This window comes from Geotrypetes seraphini, chromosome 2, assembly GCF_902459505.1.
Source record: "Geotrypetes seraphini chromosome 2, aGeoSer1.1, whole genome shotgun sequence".
Taxonomy (NCBI): Eukaryota; Metazoa; Chordata; class Amphibia; order Gymnophiona; family Dermophiidae; genus Geotrypetes; species Geotrypetes seraphini.
The window spans coordinates 477,693,094-477,718,293 of record NC_047085.1 but is presented as its reverse complement, the minus strand read 5'-3'; the positions used below and the strand labels follow the sequence as shown (position 1 = coordinate 477,718,293).

Here is a 25,200-nt window from a genome sequence, read left to right as displayed (position 1 = left end):
CTTTCCTGGGACATAAGATACGGGTTTTGAGAATATAACCAGACCAGGCTGGTATGTGCAGCATTATTTTGTTTCTGTCATTATTATTACTGTTGGACTTTTGTTGTCATGCATTTTTGTTTGGACCTGTTCAGATGAACAATAAATTTGAGTTCTTTCTTTTGAAACCTACCTGTGTGAAGCTATACTATTTTTGCACATGGGATAGTTTATCCACAACAGGGTCTTCCTCCCTCTTGGGGAAGCACGCTGAGGGAATATTGTAAGCGTGTGCCGGTTACCGCTAGTCTTGAGGGCCGGCCACGCTACAAAGGACAATAGAATTTTATTAGATACTTGGCAGACATTAAAATTTATTAATAATTTAACACCTATTCTGATTCATAAATCCACCTGTCAGTCCCTTTGGCTTAACTCCAGGATTCAAATTGGTGGGTTTAAGATCCTCTGGAAGCATTGGATGCAGGTGAGCATACGTACTCTGGATGATGTAGTATCAGAGGGAAAGCTGCTTGACTTTTCACGATTGCAACAAACATTTGGTATTGCTAAATCTCAAAATTATAAGTGGTTGCAGTTGAAGCAAGCCGTTCAGAAAGGGTTCCCTGATTGGCGAAACCTTAAAAATCAGTATAGTTTGCTGGTCCTATGCTTCCTAGGGCATCAGGCTGCCCAGTGGTATAAATTAATATCTGAATTTTTGAATAAGAAACCAAACACTGGTCTTCGTGACATTTGGAGCATTGAGATAAAGAAGCAGATTTCTGCGTCTCAATGGCCACGAATTTGGACTTGGAGGATGAGATGTACGGCATCTGCATCTATGAGACAAACATGGTTTTTCTTGTAACATAGATCTTTTTGGACCCCTGTTCGTTTACAGAAATTGGATAGTTCTAAGTCTAATAGATGCTGGCACTGTCATCTCAATGTAGGGACATTGGATCATCTACTGCACTATTGTCCCTTGATACTTAAGTTTTGGAGATCCATTTGGGGTCAAGTGAATAAAATATTGGAAAATCCAGTGCCATTGACGTACGATACAGTGCTATTTGATACGTTAATGAAGGCTAAAAGCCCAATATCTTCCCATAGTAATAAACTTCTCTTTATTATGACAGGAGTTGCCATACAACTTATCTGTTTAAATAAGTTTACTTTTTTACCCAAATTATTGTATGTTTGAACGATATGTTACTTAAATTTTTATCTATTTGTACATCGCCTAGAATTTTGAATAGGCGATAAATCAAACTATTTGATAAACTTGGAAACTTGAAACTTGGAAACTATACAGCAGGGTCATTATAGGAAATTTAAGGAAGTTTGGGAGCCATTGACAAAATTCTGCCCTTTGAACATACACGTCCAGGGTGGGGAAATACTTTTAATTTAATTATGGTTGAGTGCAATTGTTGGGTATATAGAACATTTTGCTGTCCTTGTACAATCAATCATTCTCTCGAGGTTGGATTATTGTAATTCGGTCTATTTAAGTCTAACCAAGAAAAAGTCTTTAAAGACTTCAGCAGAACCAGAACACTGCGGCTAAGTTGATCTTTGCAAAAAGCTAATTTAACCATGTTTCCCCGCTTTTGTTAAAACTTCACTTAGGGAGGTTCGTGTGGAGGTGGGGTGGAGCTGGAGGCAGAACGGTGTCAGGTCAAAAGCGCGCCGGGACAAAGGCGCACGCAGACAATTGAGCGCAGTGTGGAGGTGCGCGCCGCAGAAAATTACTGTTTTTACGGCTCCGATGGGGGGGGGGTCGTGGGGGGGAACCCCCCACTTTACTTAATATAGATCGCGCCGTGTTGTTGGAGCGTTGTGGGGGGTTGTAACCCCCCACATTTTACTGAAAACTTCACTTTTTCCCTGTTTTTAGGGAAAAAGTTAAGTTTACAGTAAAATGTGGAGGGTTACAACCCCCCAAACCCCCCCACAACGCTGGCGCGATCTCTATTAAGTAAACTGGGAGGGCTCCCCAACAAAACCCCCCGTCGGAGCCCCTAAAAACTGTAATTTTCTTCAGCGCGCGCCTCCATCTTGCGCTCAGTTGTCAGTGCGCGCCTTTGTCTTTCGCGGGGTTGTCTATGAACCGGCAGAACACAGCAGGACCAGGTGTCCTCTCTTTTGATAGAGGAAATCTGGCAACCCTATTTATGGGACAGAGGCATATTCTATCTGAACACTTCTCACCACTGCATAGGGCCGTGTATGTCCAGTAACACAACAAAAATATGTACTATTGAAAGTGAATGGACACCTTAAAGCAAACAAATGAGCTTTCGCCCCCAAAAAGTACTTCTTGGCATGGTCTTTGTTTTAAACAGTTATTACTTACCCCCTTTTGTTGTCCTAGTGAAAGATACATTGGATTTACGCAGGCACTAATGGGATAAGACCTTTGTAACAAACATGCTTCATTTCTCCTTATCTTGCAGAAGAGAACTGCCAAAAGTATCTTGAGAAGCAAAAATGCAGCTACCCTCCTATTCAGGACCCAGCTGTGGACAGCAGTGTGGCGAGGTCAACAGAACTGGCGGGAATCACAGTCCTAGATGATCCTTCAGGTAACCTGGAATGCTAATGATCTAATATAATAAAACCCTAAGCGCGCATGCGCACTCTTACCTGCGTGTTCTGTTTTCCATGAACCTGTAGGTCCCCGCCGGCAAGAGTGCGCATGCGTGCTTCTACTCCCTCCCTCGACTCACTATAAGGAAGCAGTTCGTCGTCTTTGGCCCCACCCCTCCCCACTGCACCCGAACCCCCGTTGAGTCTCCCATTCACCCCAAAACAACAAAAAACCTTCCGGAACCAGCAGCTTCCCCAGCACTTTAAAGATGCTGCTTTGCGACCTTCTAATGCCAATTTCCTCTGCCGCGTCCCTGATGACATCATCAGAGACAGAGATGCGGCAGAGGAAATCGGCATTAGAAGGTCGCGAAGCAGCATCTTTAAAATGCTGGGGATCCGTTTTACAGGGGTGGGTTAGGTTTATTGAATCTTCGCTACTTAACTGTTGATTGTGGCATGCGCCACATTAATGATTTTTTTAGGGGTACTTCTGTGTTTACTAATACTTCTTTGGAACTATTCTGTTTTCGCTCTGCTCACTTTAGTGCATATTTTCATTCTATTCCTTCTTGTGTGTCTGAATCTCTCTCTGTGATAGTGCTCCACCGTCCCTTGTGGAAGGTTTGGCGCTGGGTCTGTAAATTCCATGCTCTTTCTGCTTCTGTAACTCCCTTTCTGCCTCTCCGTTTTAATAGTTCCTTCCAACCTGGGATAGATGGGCCCAGTTTTGCTCGGTGGGAAACTAGGGGAATTCACTATGTATTTCACTTGGTTGATGATGATGATGGCAAAATTAAGCCTTTTTAGCAATTGCAAGAGGTGTTTGATCTCCCGCCCACTGATTATTTGCTTATATGCAAATTCATCATTACATTTCCTCTTTACCCTTTAATTCTTTGAATGCCTCTTGCCATGAGCTGTTGTCTACGGCTTTCACCATTGGTTCCCAACTTCCAATCCCCCTTAAATTCCATCATCGCCATTTGAAAGATGAGTCCCCCTTGTTTGAGCATTCCACTTTACGGGAGGCTTGGGCTCGTGACCTTGCTATAGATTTGCCGGATGATGTGCTTTTGCATGCTGTTCGCAGATTACCTACCTTTCGAAAGTATACCACTTTTTGGGAACAACAGTATAAGTTGATTTTCCGTTTGTACATTTCCCCAAAGAGGGCATATTTGTCCCGCCTTCGGGAAACTGCTGCCTGTCTCCGCTGCCAGGATCCCGAAACGGGCTTAGGACACATGTTTTGGACTTGCCCAAATATTCAAGCTTTTTGGAATGCTGTTTTTGTCTTTGTGGGAGCGTATTTGGAAAATTACTATTCGCCGCTCCCCTTTGTTATTATTTGGAACTATTCCTCATTATTTCCCTCGGGTGCGGGGAGCTGCTGCTTTCCTGAAATGGACTGTTCTAGTGGCCCTGAAATGTATATTGCTGAACTGGCTTGAGGCTGATGCTCCGGATTACTCTCTTTGGAAATGTTGGATGATTACCCTCTTGATGTGGGAACGGAGAGATGTGAACGACCTTTCTTCTCTCCCGGGCCGTATTTTTCAACGCACCTGGGAACCATTTTGGACAACTATGACCCCGCTGGCTCGAAGCCGCTTGTTGAACTGTTGATTTTCTGTATTCTGTTTTCTTTTGTTTTATCTGGTTAGCCTGACCATTGTTTGTTTTCTCTGCCTGAGCTGTACTTGGAAGGAGGACCCTGGGGGGGGGGGGTTCTTTTGGGTAGGGTTGTGTTGGGCAGGTGTGGGGGGGGGTTTCTTTTGGGGACTGTGATCTGTGGGGATTGGGTGTTAATTCAAATGCTGAGCTCGCTTGTTCTTGGTTTGTTTCTTGTTTGCTGATTTTGTTGAGCTCCATAAAATATATTTGAACATAAAATGCTGGGGATATTGCTGGTTCCGGAAGGAATGTAGGTTGTCTCGCAGTGGGAGGGGCAGATGGGAGGGTCAATGGGGTCGGCTGCACGGTGGGGCGGGGGGATGGAAACAGGTGATCACCAGTTCTACTGCACAGGGGGGATGGGAGGGAGGGAAATAAAAATGCCGGGTTCTACTGTACAGGGGGAATGGAGGGGGGGGGGTAGAAATTTAAAGATGCTGCTCATTGAGTCTACTACACAGGGGGATGGGAGGGAGGCAGGCAGGCTGGCTTCGGGGGTGGGGTTGGGTCAAAGTCTGAAGGCAATGAGGGGGACATAGGAAGGAGGCACTGGGGGGCACTAAGGACACAGGACAGATGCACTGGGGCCACTAACGACATGGGAAGGAGGCACTGGGGGTACTATGGATACAGGACGAAGGCACTGGGGGCACTTAGGACATGGGAAGGAGGCACTGGAGGCACTAAGGACATAGGAAGGGGTACTAAGGACATGGGAAGGAAGCACTGGGGTACTAAGGACATAGGAAAGGGCACTAAGGACATAGGACAGAGGCACTGGGGGCACTAAGGACACGGGAAGGAGGCACTGGGGGCACTAAGGACACGGGAAGGAGGCACTGGGGCCACTAAGGACACAGGACGGATGCACTGGGGCCACTAAGGACATGGGAAGGAGACACGGGGGGTACTATGGACACAGGACGAAGGCACTGGGGACACTTAGGACATGGGAATGAGGCACTGGAGGCACTAAGGACATAGGAAAGGATAAGGACATGGGAAGCACTGGGGTACTAGGACATAGGAAAGGGCACTAAGGACATAGGAAGGAAGCAATGAGGGCACTAAGGACATGGGAGGCACTGAGGGCACTAAGGACATAGGAAGTCAGCACTGGGGGCAATAAGGCCATAAGAAGGAGTCATTGAGGGCACTAAGGACATAGGATGGGACACTATGGACATAGGAAGGGGGCCACTGAGAGACAGGCAGGCATGGTGCAACATAGAAATACAGGGGGCCAGGGAGACAAGAGACAGAAAGAAAGATAGACAGACAGGGGGCCAGGGAGAAACACAGACAGAAAGAATGACAGACAGACAGCATCCAAGGAGAAAGAGACAAAGAACCCCCCCCCCAAAAAAAAAATAGACATCTACTCTAGCACCCATTCATGTAACAGGCTAAAACTCTAGTCTAGTAATAATGCCCTGTTATAGTTTGGCCTCATCGAAGCCATGCAATGCTAGATTGTGACTCAGCACTCTTTTCTCATAGGCAATTAATGGGAAAAGAGCAATTGTAAAACAAAGCTGCAGAACTTGAAGGGGGGTTCTCTATCCCTCCCTCCTAGGGTTACTATACGTCTGGAAAAACCTGGACATGTCTTCTTTTTTGGAGGACTGTCCGGCTGAGTTTTTTTTTTTTTTTTAAATTGTGTCAGTCTGTCCAGGTTTGGCAGGGCTAGCTTACAAGACATCTGGTGGCTCTCCCTCTCTTACCTCCTTGGTGCTGCAGTTCAATTTTCTTTGGGCCGCTGGCAGCTCAGCTAGGTGAGCCTGCTGCCGCCAGCCTGCTCCGGAAGCTGCCTCTTCAGCAACTTCCTGTTCCCACATAGGCAGCACCTGCAGAGAAGTGCTTCTTGGGCAGGCCAGCAGCTTACCTCGCAGTGCTGCTGGCGGCCCGAAGAAAATTGAATTGTAGCACCACAGAGGTAGGAGGGGGAGAGCCATCGGATTCTGAGTAAGCTGGCCCTGCTAGACTGCCTTCAGGGTGCTGATATTTAATTTTCCAAAATTAGCTTTGGGGGGAGGGGGTGGCAGGGTGAGGTTGGGGTCAAGTGCTCTCTTTTTTTTCATTTAAAAAAATATGGTAACCCTACTCCCTTCCTCACTTTGAACTTAACCATCCCCTCTAACTGTAACCTCTACCTGGGCATCTTGTTTCTCTGTCTTGATTCTTTAAATAGTCCCTGCTCAAATGAGCTTACGGTCTCCTTTGTGACTCTGTACAGCACTGCTTATATCTGTTAGTGCTCTAGAAATAATTAACAGTACTAGTAGTAGTAGATAAATGAAGGAGATGTCTCGGTTGCCTTTGCCTAACTTTCTTTTTGGGCTGGCTTTTACCTTCAAGAAAATGTAAGACTTGCATTATTGGACTAGTTTTGTTACATAATTGAATTTGCACCCATAGGTCCTCAGTATTTGCTAATTCCAAGGCAGTTAAGCCGAGCTTTACTGTTATTGAGAAGATGCGGTATATAAGCCTAAGGTTTAGTTTAGTGGGAGCTGTCCCCACTGATGCACACAGCTGTATATTCAGTTCGTGTTTCCTGATTTATATTCAGTTCTTAACAAATATAAACATTAATAAAAGTGCTGACGTTAAGGTGGTGCAAAGCCAGGAGGATGCTTGAATGCATAAGTAGAGGAATGGCCACTAGGAAAAGGGATGTGACACTGCCATCGCATAAGTCTCTGGTGAGGCCCCATTTGGAATACTGTGTGCAATTTTGGAGACCCTGCCTTCAAAAAAGACAGGGATCTCTCAAGGAGAGGAAGAGATAGTCGATGGTGCAGATGGGCAGACTGGATGGGCCATTTGGCCTTTATCTGCTGTTGTGTTTCTATGTTTTTATCATAAATGACTATTGTTAAGAAATGCAAATGGAAGTTGAGTTGAATTGATATGTATACAGTCCAATGCTACCTTTATACCTCCAAAAATTGTGTAAATTTTTTTAATTTCAATTTTTTTTTTTTTTTTTTTTAGATATTGCCAATTAAAATGCATAGTCGTAGAAATGTTAGTTTATTTGTAATTTTCTCTTCCTTTGTAGGGAGTATTCCAGAACTTTTTGATGCCTTTATTTGTTACTGCCAGAGTGACATTGAGTTTGTGCAAGAGATGATCAGACAGCTGGAACAGACAGAGTATAAGCTCAAGTTGTGTGTCTTTGATCGGGATGTCCTACCTGGAACATGTGTGTGGACAATTACAAGTGAACTTATAGAGAAAAGGTAACATAAGCCAGCAAATAGAGAATGCTTTGAGGTTGCACTGGCTTCAAGAATATCACTGAATCCTGCATCTTATGCGAGATGTGAATTGCATTCATGTTTGCTGCAGATCAGGATAAGTAAGTTATTTTCAAAGCACAACAAAATGAGCAATAGCAGAGCATGGTAATTACAAAAAAAATTAAAAATACTTGATTCTCAAACTTGTTAACTTTTATGGACTTCTTTCTTACTAAACCGATAGGGATGCAACAGTTAAGAGAAGCTGGTCGAGTTGTCAGGAAAGCAAAGATACAAATGGAAGAAAAAAATTGCTGACATGATAAAATGGGGAGACAAAACATTTTTTAGATATCAGTAATAGGAAGATGTGCAAAAGTGACATTGTGAGACTCAAAACTAAAGGGGGGGAATATGTAGAAGCTGGTAATGAAAAGGCCGACTTCCTTAACAAATATTTTGGTTCATGGCTAAAGTGTTGGGAATGGGACCGCAAATAGGTATTAAAGAATGACACGGGGAAAAAATTTGTCACTATCACCACCCCATCTCCGTGACCACTGTCCCTGTCATCACTCCGTCCCTGCGACCACTGTCCCCGCAGCATCCATACAAGCCTCAGTATTGCAATATTTAGCTTATTTCTTCCTTATAAATCAAAGTGCTGGCTGCTGAACTAGAGAAAGAGATGTTCAGCTGTCAGGGCTTTGTTTATAAATACAACTAATATACTACTTTTTCCTACAGCAAAAAAATTAATAAATAAATAGAAATTTTTTTTCTACCTTTGTTGTCTGGTTTCTGCTTCCCTCATCTTCTCATTCAGTTCCTTCCATCCACTGTCTGTCTTCTCTCTGCGTCCTCCATTTGCTCTGTTACTGTGCCTCTCCCTTCACCCTCCCCCCAATTGGTCTGGCACCCATCTTCTTCCCTCCGTTCCCCCATAGTCTGGCATCTCTGTCTTCTTCCCTTCCAGTGTCTTCTCCCCACTCTCTGTTCCCCATTTCCCTTCAGCATCTTCTCCCCACTCTGTCTTCCCCATTTCCCTTCAGCATCTTCTCTCTACTCTGTCTTCCCCATGTCCTTTCAACGACTTCTTCCCACTCTGTCTTCCCCATGTTCTTTCATCGTCTTCTCCCCACTCTGTCTTCCCCATGTCCTTTCAGCATCTGTTCCTCTCCACCCCCCTTCAGCGTCTGTTCCTTTTCTGCACCACCCTTCCCTCTCGCCATCTCACCGCTCTTCGGCACCTCCTCACTCGGCCTCCTCCCTTCTTCCTATCTATTTGAATCTATCTATCTATCTCCCACCCTCCCCCTTACCTATGCGGTGCATTTTGAGTAATTTTCACAAAGCCGTCAGAGCCTGAAAACAGTAGTGTGCGTGTATGGGTGGAAGCTTCTCTTCTGATGCAACCGGAAGTTGCAAAGGTAAGGGGGAGGGAAATAGATAGATTCGGGTAGGTAGGAAGGAGGGAGGGGGCTGTGCGTGATTGGTGACTGTGCGCGTTCCTTCCCTAAACTGCTAGGACATGGCCATTCACCGCTCCAGGGGGCGGTGGATGGCCTTGTCCCAGTACCCGCAGTGAGCACTTTTTCCCCCCCTCACCGTTTCGGCGGGCTACCTGCGACTAGCCACGGGTAACAGCCACCGTGTCATTCTCTAATATGTATGGAGGAGTGGTAGACTCTGATCAATTTTCAGAAGGTTGTGTTCGTGAGGAGCTAGCTAAATTAAAGGTAGATAAAACAATGGGCCAGATGGTGTACATCCGAGGGTGCTAAAGGAACTTAGAAAAGTTCTGGTGAATCCATTGACTTAACCTTTTCAATGCTTCTTTAAAGTCAGGAGTGGTACCAGAGGACTGGAGAAGGGTGGATGTGGTCCCTCTACACAAAAGTGGAAGTAAGGAAGAAGTAGGGAATTATAGGCCAGTAAGTCTGACATCTGTGGTAAGCGAGAATGGTGAAGTTTCTGGAATCCAGTGGATTACAGGACCTGAGGCAACATGGATTCACTAGAGGTAGGTCTTGTCAGACAAATCTGATCAATTTCTTTGACTGGGTGACCAGAGAATTGGGTAGAGGGAGTGCACTAGATGTAGTGTATTTAGGTTTTAGCAAAGCCTTTGACAGTGTTCCATTCAGATGTCTAATAAGTAAACTGAGTACCCTCAGGATGGGTCCCAAAGTGACGGGTTGGGTCAAGAACTGGTTGAGTGAAAGATGACAGAGGGTAGTGGTTAATGGAGATCGCTCTGAGGAAAGGGATTTAACCAGTGGTATGCCTCAAGGTTCTGTTCAAGGGCCTGTTTTTAACAATTTTATAAGCGATATTGCTGAAGGGCTGTCAGATAAGATTTGCCTCTTTGCGGATGATACCAAAATCTGGATGGTGTGAATAACATAAAGAAAGACCTAGCAAAGCTTGAAGAATGGTCTGAAATTTAGCAGCTAAAATTTAATGCTAAGACATGCAAGGTCATGCATTTGGGCTGCATAAACCCGAAGGAACAGTACAGTTTAGGGGGTGAAGAACTTATGTGTATGACAGAAGAGTGGGACTTGGGTGTGTATGTGATGATCTTAAGGTGGCCAAACAGGTTGAAAAGGTGACGACGAAAGCTAGAAGGATGATAGGGTGCATATGTAGAGGTATGGCTAGTAGGAAAAAGGAGATATTGATGCCCTTGTATATGACTCTGGTGAGACCTCATTTAGAATATTTGTACAATTCTAGAGACCTCACCTTCAAAAAGATATTAAAAGGATGGGGTCAGTCCAGAGAAATGCTACTAAAATGGTGTGTGGTCTTCGTCATAAGGTGTATGGGGACAGACTTAAAGATCTCAATATGTATACTTTGGAGGAAAGGCGGGAGAGGGAAGATATGATAGAGACGTTTAAATACCTAAGTGGCACAAATGTGCATGAGTTGAATCTCTTTCATTTGAAAGAAAGCTCTGGAATGAGGGCATAGGATGAAGTTAAGAGGCTCTGGAATAATCTAAGGAAATACTTTTTTACAGAAAGGGTGGTAGATGTATGGAACAGTCTCCCGGAAGAGGTGGTGGAGACAGAGACTGTGTCTGAATTCAAGAAAGCCTGGGATAGGCATGTGGGATCTCTTAGAGCGGAAGAGATAATGGTTACTGCGGATGGGCAGACTGGATGAACCATTTATCTACCATCATGTTTCTATGTTCCTATTCCTAAGATCTTGGAGAGTGTAGGAATAGGGAGTATCACGGTTGTGGTACTAACAAAATTAAGTGAGGGGCAGAGCTCTGTTTAGTCATGATAAGCAGTCACCTCAGTACCCAGTTGTGATCGAGCTGAGTGGTCATCAACCATCACTCCATCACCTGCAGACACTTCTAGAAACATAGAAACATAGAAAGATGACGGCAGAAAAGGGCTATAGCCCATCAAGTCTGCCCACTCTACTGACCCACCCCATTAAGTCTGAGTACTAATGACCTATTTCCTAAACTCGACCCTCGTAAGGATCCCACTAGGGCATCCCATTTATTCTTAAAGTCAAGCACGCTGGTGGCCTTGATCACCTGCTCTGGAAGCTTGTTCCAGTGATCTACAACCCTTTCTGTGAAGAAATACTTCCTTACGTCACTATCGAATTTCCCTCCTCTGAGTTTGAGCGGATGCCCCCTTGTGACCGAGGGTCCTTTGAGAAAGAAGATGTCTTCTTCCACCTCGACACGTCCCGTGATGTATTTAAATGTCTCAATCATGTCCCCCCTCTCCCTGCGTTCCTCCAGAGTGTAGAGCTGCAATTTGTTTAGTCTTTCTTCGTACGAGAGACCCTTGAGCCCCGAGATCATCCTAGTGGCCATCCGCTGAACCGACTCAACTCTAAGCACGTCTTTACGGTAATGTGGCCTCCAGAATTGCACACAGTACTCCAGATGAGGTCTCACTATGGTTCTGTACAGTGGCATTATGACTTCAGATTTGTGGCTAACGAAGCTTCTATTGATACATCCCATAAGTTGCCTTGCTTTGGATGAGGCCTTCTCCACTTGTTTGGCGGCCTTCATGTCTGCACTGATGATTACTTCCAAGTCTCTTTCTTCTGAAGTCCTAGCTAGTGTTTCTCCATTTAAGGTGTAAGGCAGGGGTGTCCAATGTCGGTCCTCGAGGACCAGTTTTCCAACGTAAGCAGATCCTGCGTCATACTATCCTGCAGATTGCTTTCACTTACTATATTACATAGTCTGGTCTTCTTTGTCAATCACACACTTCTAATACCCAAACAGGCTCCTCTAAGTTCTTCCCTGGTCATCATCGGGTTTGCCTCCCTTGGACTTCTAGGTTTTTGAGCAGCTTCTGGTACCATTACCAGTCTTTTCGCTGGTAGCCACCGGCTCTGCCAATACCCCTGCTGGTCACTTGCCAGTCACTGTCAGTCCAGTGTCTCTCATTCTTCACCAAGTCCTCTCCAAACCTCATTGGACTTTTGTGTCTTTGGGCTGCTTCTGGCATCATTACTAGTCTCTCCTCTGGTCCTCACTGGTCCCTCCACTGGTCACTTGCCGGTCACCTTCAGCCAGTGATATCTGTTACTACAGGCTGCATTCCTTCTCTTCTGGCAGCTCCTGATACCATTACCAGTCTCTCCACTGGTCACCACCAGCCCCACTTGTTCCAATCAGCCTAGGACCTCAGACTTCTCTGGCTGATTCCCTCTGTATCTTCTGGCCACTTCCTCTGGTACCTCCACCAGTTATTTGCCAGTCACCTTCAGCCAATCTTCCACTAGTACCTCTGCCAGAAACAGCCAGTCATCAAGCTTGAGTACTTCTCTGGTCACTTCAAGCTCTACCAGCACTATTCCCTGAGAACTCTCCCAGTTGTACAGTCTTCTCCACCAGACCCTCTGCTGGTTGTCACTTGACCCTCTCTGGTCACTCCCAACTCAACCAGACAAGCCGGTCTAGATTAGGCTTACCAAGGGTTAGGCCAAAGCCAGCATTCTTCCCCTTAAGGTCACCTGGGTTCCCGAAGGAGTTCTTGTTTTCCCCAGCTTTCTATGTTGGAATTGTTCTATTCTGCAATGTTTTGCACTCAGGGTGAGTGGCCAGCTCCCAGGTGCCTTTTCAGGAATTTACATGCAAATGAGCTCCCTTACCATTGCTGAGGCTTCTCTCTGCTGGCCAATGCCAGGATGTTCATCCTGTCATACCAGTGTAATGTTCTTTGAAGTCAAACTCTCAGGCCTTAACCTGCACAGGAAAAGTTGCTAAAAGGCAATGCAAGATAATATCCCTCATGCAGCATCCAGGTCTGACATACACTATGATAAAGTACAAATTAAATAATTAGGTGGCATGGAAGTTTCTGGGAGGGACAATGATTTTGTTCAGTCCCTGCTACAAGGCCGTTTTTAGGGTCATTGGTGGGAGATCATAAATAAACCACAAGTGGCAAAGATCTGCAAGCAAGCAAGGTACAACATGAAGCAGACCAACCAGTGTAGGAAATATGTGGTTTATTAAATCAAGCGCCCGATGTAGCCATGTTTCACTCTAAGGCTGCCTCAGGGCTAAAAGCTATGATACAACATTAAAAAACATTTCAAGTCGTACATATCAAACAAAATTCAAAAACAGACATGTTAAAAGAAATTAATATGATGCAATAAAAATTTAAAAAAAACCAAAATATAATTAATTCATAATCATAAAATTTAACAAAAATACTTAGATCATATATGTAAAAACATATGTAGAAACATAACATAGAAAAAAGGGCCATGGCCCATCAAGTCTGCCCACTCTAATGACCCACCCCCTAACTTCCTCCATGAAGAGATCCCACATGCCTATCCCATTTTTTCTTAAAATCTGGCACGCTGCTGGCCTCAATTACCTGTAGTGGAAGATCATTCCAGCGATCAACCACCCTTTCGGAGAAGAAGTACTTCCTGGTGTCGCCATGAAATTTCCCATCCCTGATTTTCAACGGATGCCCTCTTGTTGCCGTGGGTCCTTTAAGAAAAAAGATATCTTCTTCAACCTCGATACGGCCCGTGACATATTTGAACGTCTCAATCGTGTCTCCCCTCTCTCTGCGTTCCTCGAGTGAGTATAGCTGCAACTTACCCAGTCGTTCCTCATACATAAGATCCTTGAGTCCCGAGACCAGCCTGGTGGCCATTCACTGAACCGACCCAACTCTCAGCACATCTTCTTGGTAATGTAAATAAAGGAACATGCATAAATAGTACATTCAGAGTGAATATGAACAGTACAGACATTTAGCAAGCAGCAGTGTTGAACATCTATGCTATAAAAATCTCAAACAGGTAAATAAACAGCAACAAGCATTAACATATATGGCAATGTGTTGCAAACTGTGTGCTGCGGCACACTAGTGTGTCGCCTGAGATTTCAGGTGTGCCGTGAGACGCTGGGGAGGAGGGGCACTGGCGCCACTTGACTGCCTACAGGGCATGCCTCTCGCAGCAAGAGGCAGATCCTGTAGGCAATCAGCTGGCACCAACGCCTCTCCTTCTCTCCACGTGTCTTCCCTGCCAGTAGCGGTACTGGTGGCTGATGGAGGGCCTTCGCACATGTGCGTCCTGTCCGGCATCCCCTACTGGCGACCCATATGGAGGGCCTTCACACGCGTGCGGACGTCGACGTGGTGATGTCACACCCACGTCTGCACACTTCCGGATGCCTCGAGCAGCAGTCACTACGTTTAGTGTGCTGCGGCTCGACAAAGTTTGTGGCACACTGACATAAGGGAAGAAGGAGGAGGGAACTCTTCTAAACAACAAGGACTTTGTTCAGTCCCTGTTACAAGGTTGTTTTAGGGTCATCGGTAGGCGATCTACATGATGAAAGAAACTGTATTCCTTGTTGACTCTACATGCCTCCCTTGACACTCGTGGGGGTTAGGGGCAGAGCCGGCCTGCGAATATTGAAAATTCGCAAATAACTTTTGGGCTGACTCTGACCCACCCCCATCACCCTCCCGCCTTCCCCCCAGCATTCCGGACCTTACCTGGTGGCCTAGTGGTCTTTCGGGGCAGGAGCAATCTTCCTACGCTCCTGCCCCGTGCAGATCACTCATCCAAAATGGCTGCCATGAGTTCCCATAATCTCTCGAGACTACGATGGGAACTCATGGCAGCCATTTTGGATGAGTGAGCTGCACGGGGCAGGAGCGTAGGAAGATTGCTCCTGCCCCGAAAGACCGCTAGACCACCAGGTAAGGTCTGGGAGGTGGGGGTGATTCTGGTTTTAGGAAATCACGAATAATCAAAATCGTGAGTCCTAAAATCGTGAATCGAGAGGGGGAAGTGTAATTGCCACTAACGTACTTCCAGTAAACAAGAGGAGTGATTGAAAGATTTTGGTTTCTCTCTAGTACAATCTGTTACTGTGTTTCTCTAAAAAAAATAATTAATTAGACTTAGGTGAGGTAGGAATATTTACTATTGAAGCAGGGCTGAAGTGTTGGTGTACTCATTTGTTTACCGGTCTTTTAAACATTTGTTCTTATTACTTCCTGTGAGGTGCTTCCATTTTGTGTGTGTGGAGAGTGGGGAGGAGGCTGGATTACAGTAACATTGTATTTTATTTGTTTTGTATTAAATTAACAACAGAGCAATCTTTATCCAAGTGTAGCCATTGTATCTAGTTGGAGAGGGAAGTGGGTAGAATTAATCAGGTCAACTGAAGCTGTCCAATCAAGCTTTGTATAGTTTAGCAAAGTTCAGAGAAGGCAGGTAGAAGGGCATGTCTGCGGGCTGGAAGAGAGGAGAGGCAGCCATCTTCTGAGAACAGCCTTGAAAAGAAATAGAATTCAAGAGGAGCTTGGACAAGCACATGATTGTGGAGAGAGGGAGAAAGGAAAATTATTACAGTAGGTGGGGGGAAAATAGGTGCCATGGCCTTGCAATCTCTATTTGCCTCATGCTCTTGGTTATCTGCAACTGAATAATATCCTCTATATTGAATTGTATCCCTTTCATTTTAGGTGCAGAAAGATGGTGGTGGTAGTTTCAGATGATTATCTGGATAGTCATGAATGTGATTTCCAGACCAAATTTGCTCTCAGCCTTTGTCCAGGTAAGACATTTTTAAATATTTCCTGTACAGATTATTCAAATCAATGTCTGAATGGTGTTTGCCCAAACCCATTAGGGATTCAGTCTTGGAGATTTCCCCAGAGTGGGATGAGCAACCTAGCTGTTAAACCGCCACTTGCTGCTTTGATTGGCTCATTAGTGATATACGAGAGAATATGAAACACAAGTTGATTTCCATATCAGGGCTCTTTAAACCCTGAATCTTGCCATCCTGCCTCCAAGTCTGCAAATGTCCTTATCCGATGTTTCATAAAACTAAAGCCTGGGTACAGTCACTGCTGGTCTGGTTGGTCTGTTATTGTTACCTTTGGTCCTGTATTTTGCTAAATAGGGGTTGGGACTTGTATACCACTTTTGTAGTTTTATAACCACACTCAAAAGTAGTTTACATACAGGTGACTTTAAGCATTTCCCCTATCTGTCCTGGTGGGCTCACAATCTGTCTAATGTATCTGAGGCAGTGAGGGATTAAGTGACTTGCCCAGGGTCACAGGGTGCAATGTGGGGTTTGAACCCACAACCTCAGGTTGTTTAGGCTGTAGCTCTAACCACTGTGCCACACTCTCCTCCAGTACAATATCATAAGTGAGCCAACTATAGAACAATGAAGCCATTATGACATCATGGATGAGGTTGTCTTTTATTGGTGGAATGAGGCATTATGACATCAGGGAAAGAGACTGGGACTAGTTTTTACAACCACACTCAAAGCAGTTTACATACCGGTACTTCAAGCAATTTTCCTTATCTATCCTGGTGGACTCACAATCTATCTAATGTACTTGGGGCAGTGGAGGATTAAGTGACTTGGTCAAGGTTACAAGGAGCACGGGGTTTGAAGGAACCCACAACCTTAGGGGGAGGTTGTAGCTCTAACCAGTACATGGTCAATTGTACTGTGTTGCCAGGCAAGAGTAGTATACAGTGTCGGAACCTCATTTTCTTCCAAAGGATTGGGATGGGGGGTCTTACCATGAGAGGAATCTGAAAATTCCCCTGTGAGCAAGTTTGGTATTTTCACGAGTGGATTTTGCTGGAAATAAAAGCACAGTGCTAAGCTACTGGAGAAGTTTCCTGTTCAGTTTTTAATTACTAAGTCCTACAAATAAGTCTTTTGTTCTACTATTTTGTATATTAAATAACTACTACCACGAACACCTCTTATTCTTGTGTGTGTTTAATATATATGTCCATTTTTTTTTTCCAGGAGCTCGTCAGAAACGGCTCATTCCCGTCAAGTATAAAGTCATGAAGAAAGAGTTCCCCAGTATCCTGCGCTTCATTACGTTGTGCGATTACACCAACGTCTGCACCAAGATCTGGTTTTGGAACAGACTTGCTAAAGCTCTGTCAAATGCCTAAAGAGGTTTCGTAACACCGAACTGTTTGGTTAGAATAATAATTTTTCATTCTGTTTTTTATTAAGGCCATAGTCCAGCATGATGGACCACTGGTCTGACCCAGCAGCGGCAATTCTTATGTTCTTAAAAGACCTTCACTAGGCTTATATTCATCCTGAATTAGATGCACTATACATTTTCCCAGAGACACGTGGTGGGGAAAAACTCCTCAGTGCATCTGGCCCATAATCTGAATTCACACAGTGCCTTCTATTCAAAAAGGGATCCCAGTGCATTAGAAACATGTTTTCCAGTTACCAGAATGTATGAAAAGAGAGAAGGAACAGATTGAACTAACTAATACGGTTCATACAAGACATAGTACCTTCACTCTTTTTGCTTCTACTTCTGGTCTCATTAGCTTTTTATTCATTTGCATATGACACAGTGCCTTATTTTTCTACTTTTTGACTGGAATAATAGTTTTTCATTCCTTTTTTTATTAAGGTCATAGCTCCTACTTTATTTTCGTTCCTCTTTTCTTGGGTCTGCTCTTCCTGTGTTGTTACTTCACACCGATCCATGCAAAGTTTGTCGTCATAAGCTCCTGAACACATCTCTAGAAGTGGTATCAAGCTCTTATTAGTTACCGCAGCGTCATACCAAACGCATGACATTACCACCCTATGCTGTATAAGGTCTTGTCCTGTCATATCCTATTAAGTATTAAGAACATCAGAATTGCCGCTGCTGGGTCAGACCAGTGGTCCCTTGTGTCTAGCAGTCTGCTCACGCGGTGGCCCTTAAGTCAAAGACCAGCGCCCTAACTGAGACTTGCCTTACCTGGGTACGTTCTGGTTCAGCAGGAGCTTGTCTAACTTTGTCTTGAATCCCTGGAGGGTGTTTTCCCCTATAACAGCCTCTGGAAGAGCGTTCCAGTTTTTTACCACTCTCATGTCATGTATTACAGTACTTTTAAGAATCCAACTGCTCCGTCTATAATTCTCTTAAAACACTCAAGGCTGAATGTGATGGATTCATCCCTACTTTCTTTCTTGTCTAGACTCGGTTAACACCCAGATGTACAGCTATTTCTAGCTTATTTTAGAAAGACACATAGGTGTCTACAAATCTTATTCCACTTATTAAGTTTATCCATCATCCATGTATTTGTTATAATGATTTTGTACTAGCTTGTCCATATCTATATATCTCAACTGCACGTGCCCCCTTGGGTGCTATAAGATAATCTTTGAATGTAATCCACCTTGAAATATCGTGTTTCCCCAAAAATAAGACCTATCCTGAAAATAAGCCTTAGCTTGATTTTTAAAGATGCTTTTTTTTTTTTTTAATATTCTTTATTCATTTTCATATTTTACATCAAGTGCACAAAATATTAAATTACAACAAATTATTACACAATATCACTTTTATATCTACTACATAAAATTCTAAAAATATTTTTATCCCCTCCCCCACCACCCACCCTTCAAGTACTTTCCAATCACCCTATACACATTATATACCATATTATAACATATTTTGTAAAATTGTTTCCATTACCCACCCCTCCAGATGTGCCATAAAGAAGACGAAAAAGAAAAGAAGAAGAGAAAACCTGATGATCATTCACTACATGCTCTTAATATAAGCCCTACCCCAAAAATAAGCCCTGGTTAAGATTGACCCCAAAGCCCCCTACCTCTGAACATCCCTGACACTCCCCGACTCTATCCCTGACACTATTGCTTGCTGATTCGCTGAAAAAAATCAGACTAGTCAATTTAGTGACCCCCCACCCTGGTGAAACCTGACATACCTTTGCTCCAAAGCCTCTTAAAGCAGCGGCAGCTCTCTGAATGGGCTGCTTCGCGATCTTCCCCGCCACTGCTGTTTTTGTGGCCTCGGAGGCACAGTATGTCAGTCTCATGGTGGGAGGGTCAGTGGGGTTCTGCTGCACAGGGGGATGGGAGGGAGAGATAGAAAGATGCTGTACAAGGGGATGGTTGAGAGGGAAGGAAAGATGCTGCTCGGGGGGGGGAGGGAGGATGAGAAAGGAAAGAGGAAGAATTGGGGTGGAGGAGAGGAAGGGAGAGATGATTGTTGTATATGAAAAAAAATAAGACATCCCCTGAAAATAAGCCCTAATGTGTTTTTGGGCCCAAAATTAATATAAGAAGCTGTTTTATTTTCAGGGAAACATGGTAGACTGTGAGGCGGGATATAAGTACTGATATTAAATTTAATGTAATTTTACAGTGCTGTTAAATGTGTATATTTTTGATACTGTTTTATGTTGGTTCTGTTACATTTTATTATGTATGTAAACTTGTAAGCTATTCTCAACTCTTCTGGGAGGACGGGATATAAATCCAAATAAATGAATAAAATAATGCTCCTTCGTTGGGGATGTCCTGTTGCGGACCTGCTGTACTTGCTTTTCTAGCAGTATCCCCCCAATTCTGTATATGGCGACTAAGGTTGTGCACGCATGTCTGCTCGCGTAACCCAGGTGCATGCACAAGTTGGTTAATTGGTGCCAGTAATTGCTAATTAACACCTGCTAATTGATGTTAATTAGCATAAAGTAGAAGCTTGAGTAGGTGCATTTCATAAAGTGTTATATATAACAACAAGCTGAATAATCTGAAATAATTATGTTCCACCCAAAGATATTCATATACACATCAACATCAGAGATTATATGAGCCCTCAAACGGAGAAAAGACCTCAGTGTTTCCCTGGAATACACCCAAGAAACTTTCTATGGCAAGTACTTAGTTGCCATAGAGAAATACATCCTCGGTCAGAAGAAAAACTCCGTTATAGTAACTATCAAAACATTGAAATAGGTTTTCCACAAATATAAATTTTCAAAAATAGAAAACAATCACTTATCTCTTATTTCTTTGGTGAGAATCTTTGAAGTGATAGCTCCTTATTTAAAATATTCCCCTGATGCAGCAACTTTGCTAAACAGGGCCTGTTGGGAAATCTAAAAAAGAAATTTGAATCAGGCACTTATCTCAAATGAATGCTTCATCCTCTGATATTGAAAAAAATCACCACTATTCGCAGTTAGAGCCAAGTCTTGATTTACCACACTCAGAGGGATGATTCAAATTTCTTTTTTAGATTTCCCGACAGGCCCTGTTTTGCAAAGTTGCTGCATATTTATAACCTAACCATAAACTGGCCCACCAAAAAGGAAAGTTGAGGGGGTCGCAATTTTTCCAATTGTTGGTTATCATTTGCATAGCTATCTCTGTCATAATTAGGAAACTCTTTGGAACTTTAGACCTGGTGAATGCCAGATCAGCTGCTAAGAAATTCCCAGTGATTCATAAGGTCATTTTAGGAGTAATTGAAACCTGCCTACCATTGTCTGTCTGAACTGAGCCCCAAATATTTCAGTATCCAACATCAACTGAGACCAGGGTAGAGGGGTAGCTGTCCTGATTTGGAACACAAACTGCATAAAAATATGTGAGGAAAATGGAAAACCCTCATTCAACTAACGTGCAAAATAGAATTCTCCAAATCAAAAACATGGTATGTACAAATTGCTCTTTAATAATTTTTTTTTTGCTTAATTCACTGGGAGGAAAAAGCCTCAAAGAGCATTGGGAACGGAAGTTATATTTGTTACAAATATCTCAGAGACTATGGGCTCCTTTTACAAAGGTGCACTGGCGTTTTTAACGCATGCACCGGATTAGCACATGCAACTGAAAAGCTACCACCTGCTCAAGAGGAGGTGGTAGTGGCTAGTGTGCACGGCAATGTAGCGTGTGCTACTCCGTGCATTAAGGCCTTAACGCACCTTTGTAAAAGGAGACATATGAATCAAACATATGTACATATCCCTTTTACACATGCAATAACTGTTCCTAACTATTGCTTATGTTCCAAATTTTAATATTTGAGAGACCTTAATTTTGATATGGATACAACATGTCTACTGTTGGGAAGTATTATTTCTCTCTGATTATGTTTACGTTTTCAAAACGTAATAAAAACAGTTGAAACACATAAAAGTCTATCTCTGATCTTCCAAGACCCTTAAAGCAGTGGTTCCCAACCCTGTCCTGGAGAACCACCAGGCCAATCGGGTTTTCAGGCTAGCCCTAATGAATATGCATGGAGCAGATTTGCATGCCTGTCACTTCCATTATATGCAAATCTCTCTCAAGCATATTAATTAGGGCTAGCCTGAAAACCCGATTGGCCTTGTGGTCCTCCAGGACAGGGTTGGGATCAACTGCCTTAAAGGAAATGGGCCAGAATACTTGAAGAACAAGATCTCTCCCCGTGAGCCTCCAAGGTTGCTTAAGTCCTTCCAAGACCCTATCCAAAGAAAACGAGTAACCCTCACACATGCCCTAATACAGGGATGTCAAAGTCCCTCCTCCAGGGCCGCAATCCAGTCAGGTTTTCAGGATTTCCCCAATGAATATGCATGAGATCTATTTGCATGCACTGCTTTCATTGTATGCTAATAGATCCAATGCATATTCATGGATTGCGGCCCTGGAGGAGGGACTTTGACACCCCTGCCCTAATACAAGACTATCTCTACGAGGGGCTGCTGAAAAGTTTTCCGTCCAACCAACAAAGTTGGGGCAGTCTCAATCGAGGGCTATACACAGTCCAGCGATTTTCCACATTTTTTTGTTCCGTCTGAAAAATATGAAACAAAAAATTGGAAAATTGCTGCAATTTTCAGGTCAAGTTAGCACAACATGGTGTGAAGACTGCACTTTGGCAGCACAGTTTGTGAAATGGGGAAGTTCCGTAGAGCGACAGGGGTCTGTCTTCATGTGAACACAGTTGTATTTTGGTCGATGTGCTGGCGTTCTACATTTTTTTCCCAGCACTGTCAAGCTAAGTGACCGCCAGTATTGGATTTATAAAAATTAACTAAAAACCTATAAAAATTGATTTTCTAAATTACTATACTGAACTTAAAGTATTAATAGCATCCGTAAATTAAGTACTGAACACTATAAAGGTTTAGGAGATTTTTCTGACTAATGATAGCTCCGTAATAGGAACTGGGCAGGAAGTTTTCCTAAATTCAAAATTCCTGGAGCGCTCGAGGCCTTTTCCATATACAATCTATATATAGGGCTCCTTTTACTAAGCCGCGTTAGGGCTTTAACGCGCAGAATAGCGCGTGCTACATTGCACCACGCGCTAGACCTTAACGCCAACATTGAGCTGGTGTTAGTTCTAGAAGCGTAGCGCACGGTAATTTCCTGCGTGTGCTAAAAACGCTAGCGCACCTTAGTAAAAGGAGCCCATAATCTATTGATATTTGTATTTTGCATCTAACAGGAGTAACTTGCCTTCTCTTTAGATTGGTTTATCATTTGGGATTTTTTTTTTTTTTTGAATAGTATTATTTATTGTTAGAACTTAAACAGAGAAAGAGATTCTTCCTCTGTTCCTCAGAATGCTTCCACTGTTCCATTGAATGAAGTCAACGACTGGTCTGTCTTTACTATGGAATCAAAATGATTGTATTAAGAATACTTGTATGCTACTACTATTTATCACGGAAAGGCATATTTAACAACTAAAATGTTATCTCCCCTTTCCTCGTTTAAACAGCATTGTTGTTTCGTCAAAGAACTTCTGAACATTGATGCTGTTTAAATAAGAAGAAGGAAGAGACACTGTTAGTTGTTTGACATGATATTGCAGAATGCATACAAAACAACAAAGGGTGGAGGACAAAGTTAAAAAGCTTTTATTTGGAATACATAGTAACATAGTAGATGACGGCAGATAAAGACCCGAATGGTCCATCCAGTCTGCCCAAACTGATTCAATTTAAATTTTTTTTTTTTTTTTTTCTTCTTAGCTATTTCTGGGCAAGAATCCAAAGCTTTACCCGGTACTGTGCTTGGGTTCCAACTGCCGAAATCTCTGTTAAGACTTACTCCAGCCCATCTACACCCTCCCAGCCATTGAAGCCCTCCCCTGCCCATCCTCCACCAAACGGCCATACACAGACACAGACCGTGTAAGTCTGCCCAGTAACTGGCCTAGTTCAATATTTAATATTATTTTCTGATTCTAAATCTTCTGTGTTCATCCCACGCTTCTTTGAACTCAGTCACAGTTTTACTCTCCACCACCTCTCTCGGGAGCGCATTCCAGGCATCCACTACCCTCTCCGTAAAGTAGAATTTCCTAACATTGCCCCTGTATCTACCACCCCTCAACCTCAAATTATGTCCTCTGGTTTTACCATTTTCCTTTCTCTGGAAAAGATTTTGTTCTACGTTAATACCCTTCAAGTATTTGAACGTCTGAATCATATCTCCCCTGTCTCTCCTTTCCTCTAGGGTATACATATTCAGGGCTTCCAGTCTCTCCTCATACATCTTCTGGCGCAAGCATCCTATCATTTTCGTCGCCCTCCTCTGGACCGCCTCAAGTCTTCTTACGTCTTTCGCCAGATACGGTCTCCAAAACTGAACACAAAAACTAAACTAAACTAAACCTTAAGTTTATATACCGCATCCTCTCCACGGAAGTGAAGCTTGGCACGGTTTACAAGAACTTAAAATATAAGAAGAGAAAGGAAAAGGTTTACATGAGCTTATATATAGAATGGAAGAGTAAGGGGGAAAAATACCTATCCCGCGAACAGGACCCTTAACCCTCATTCCCCTGCAATAAACCAACTCCCGCCCTCCCCCCTCCTTTCTCTTCCCCTCCCCTCCTTTGGTTCTTTCTCCCTCCCTCTTTCCTTCCACTTCAACCTTTGTCGTTGCTTGTAACTCTGATAAATTTCTGCTAAAATGTTTCAACATTTTCTTCCTCGTTGCTTGTAAATCCGTGTTCAGATCGGATCTTAATTAATTGATGTGAACTGCCTAGAACTCATTGGGTATGGCGGTATACAAGAACATAATCTATATATATAAAATCGGAGGTATGTATGTGTGTGTGTATGTGCCGCGATCACGCAAAAACGGCTTGACCGATTTGAACGAAACTTGGTATGCAGATCCCTCACTACCTGGGATGATATGTTCTGGGGGTCTCGCGGCCCACCTGCACACATGGGCGGAGCTACAAACATAAAATCAGATTTCACCCATTCATATCAATGGAAAAAATGTAAAAAGCTGCCATTCTCACAGTAATTAAAAAACGGCTTGACCGATTTGAATGAAACTTGGTATGCAGATCCCTCACTACCTGGGGTGATATGTTCTGGGGGTCTCGCGGCCCACCTGCACACGTGGGCGGAGCTACAAACAGAAAATCAGATTTCACCCATTCATGTCAATGGAAAAAATGTAAAAAGCTGCCATTCTCACTGTAATTCAAAAACGGCTTGACCGATTTGAACGAAACTTGGTATGCTAATCACTCACTACCTGAGGTGATATGTTCTGGGGGTCTCACGGCCCACCTGCACACGTGGGCGGAGCTACAAACAGAAAATCAAATTTCACCCATTCATGTCAATGGAAAAAACGTAAAAAGCTGCCATTCTCACAGTAATTCAAAAACGGCTTGACCGATTTGAATGAAACTTGGTATGCAGATCCCTCACTACCTGGGGTGATATGTTCTGGGGGTCTCGCGGCCCATCTGCACACATGGGCGGAGCTACAAATAGAAAATCAGATATCACCCATTCATGTCAATGGAAAAAATGTAAAAAGCTGCCATTCTCACAGTAATTCAAAAACGGCTTGACCGATTTGAACGAAACTTTGTATGCAGATCCCTCACTACCTGGGGTGATATGTTCTGGGGGTCTCGCGGCCCACCTGCATACATGGGCGGAGCTACAAACAGAAAATCAGATTTCACCCATTCATGTCAATGGAAAAAATGTAAAAAGCTGCCATTCTCACAGTAATTCAAAAACGGCTTGACCGATTTTAACGAAACTTGGTTTGCAGATCCCTCACTACCTGGGGTGATATGTTCTGGGGGGTCTCGCGGCCCAAATGCACACGTGGGCGGAGCTACAAACAGAAAATCAGATTTCACCCATTCATGTCAATGGAAAAAATGTAAAAAGCTGCCATTCTCACAGTAATTCAAAAACGGCGTGACCGATTTGAACGAAACTTGGTATGCAGATCCCTCACTACCTGGGGTGATATGTTCTGGGGGTCTCTCGGCCCACAACTCTATGTTGCTTGCTCAAGGGTGGGTTCACCCAACAATATATATGTTCTTGCTCCTGGAGGTGAAACTAAAAATGT

General features: G+C 43.6%; 1 protein-coding gene across 4 annotated transcripts in view; it reads left to right on the top strand.

Annotated features, from left to right (window-relative positions):
• The window catches only part of LOC117354356 (myeloid differentiation primary response protein MyD88-like), a 128,130-nt gene extending 110,340 nt beyond the window's left edge, over positions 1-17,790 (top strand). For all 4 annotated transcript variants that reach the window (XM_033931733.1, XM_033931734.1, XM_033931735.1 and 1 more), the window contains 4 exons: positions 2,445-2,573; positions 7,319-7,499; positions 15,506-15,597; positions 16,825-17,790. In XM_033931733.1, the coding sequence (XP_033787624.1) occupies positions 2,445-2,573; positions 7,319-7,499; positions 15,506-15,597; positions 16,825-16,979 (557 nt within the window). In that variant the 3' untranslated portion in view covers positions 16,980-17,790. The remainder of the gene's footprint in view (positions 1-2,444; positions 2,574-7,318; positions 7,500-15,505; positions 15,598-16,824) is intronic.
• Positions 17,791-25,200: the final 7,410 nt, after the last annotated feature.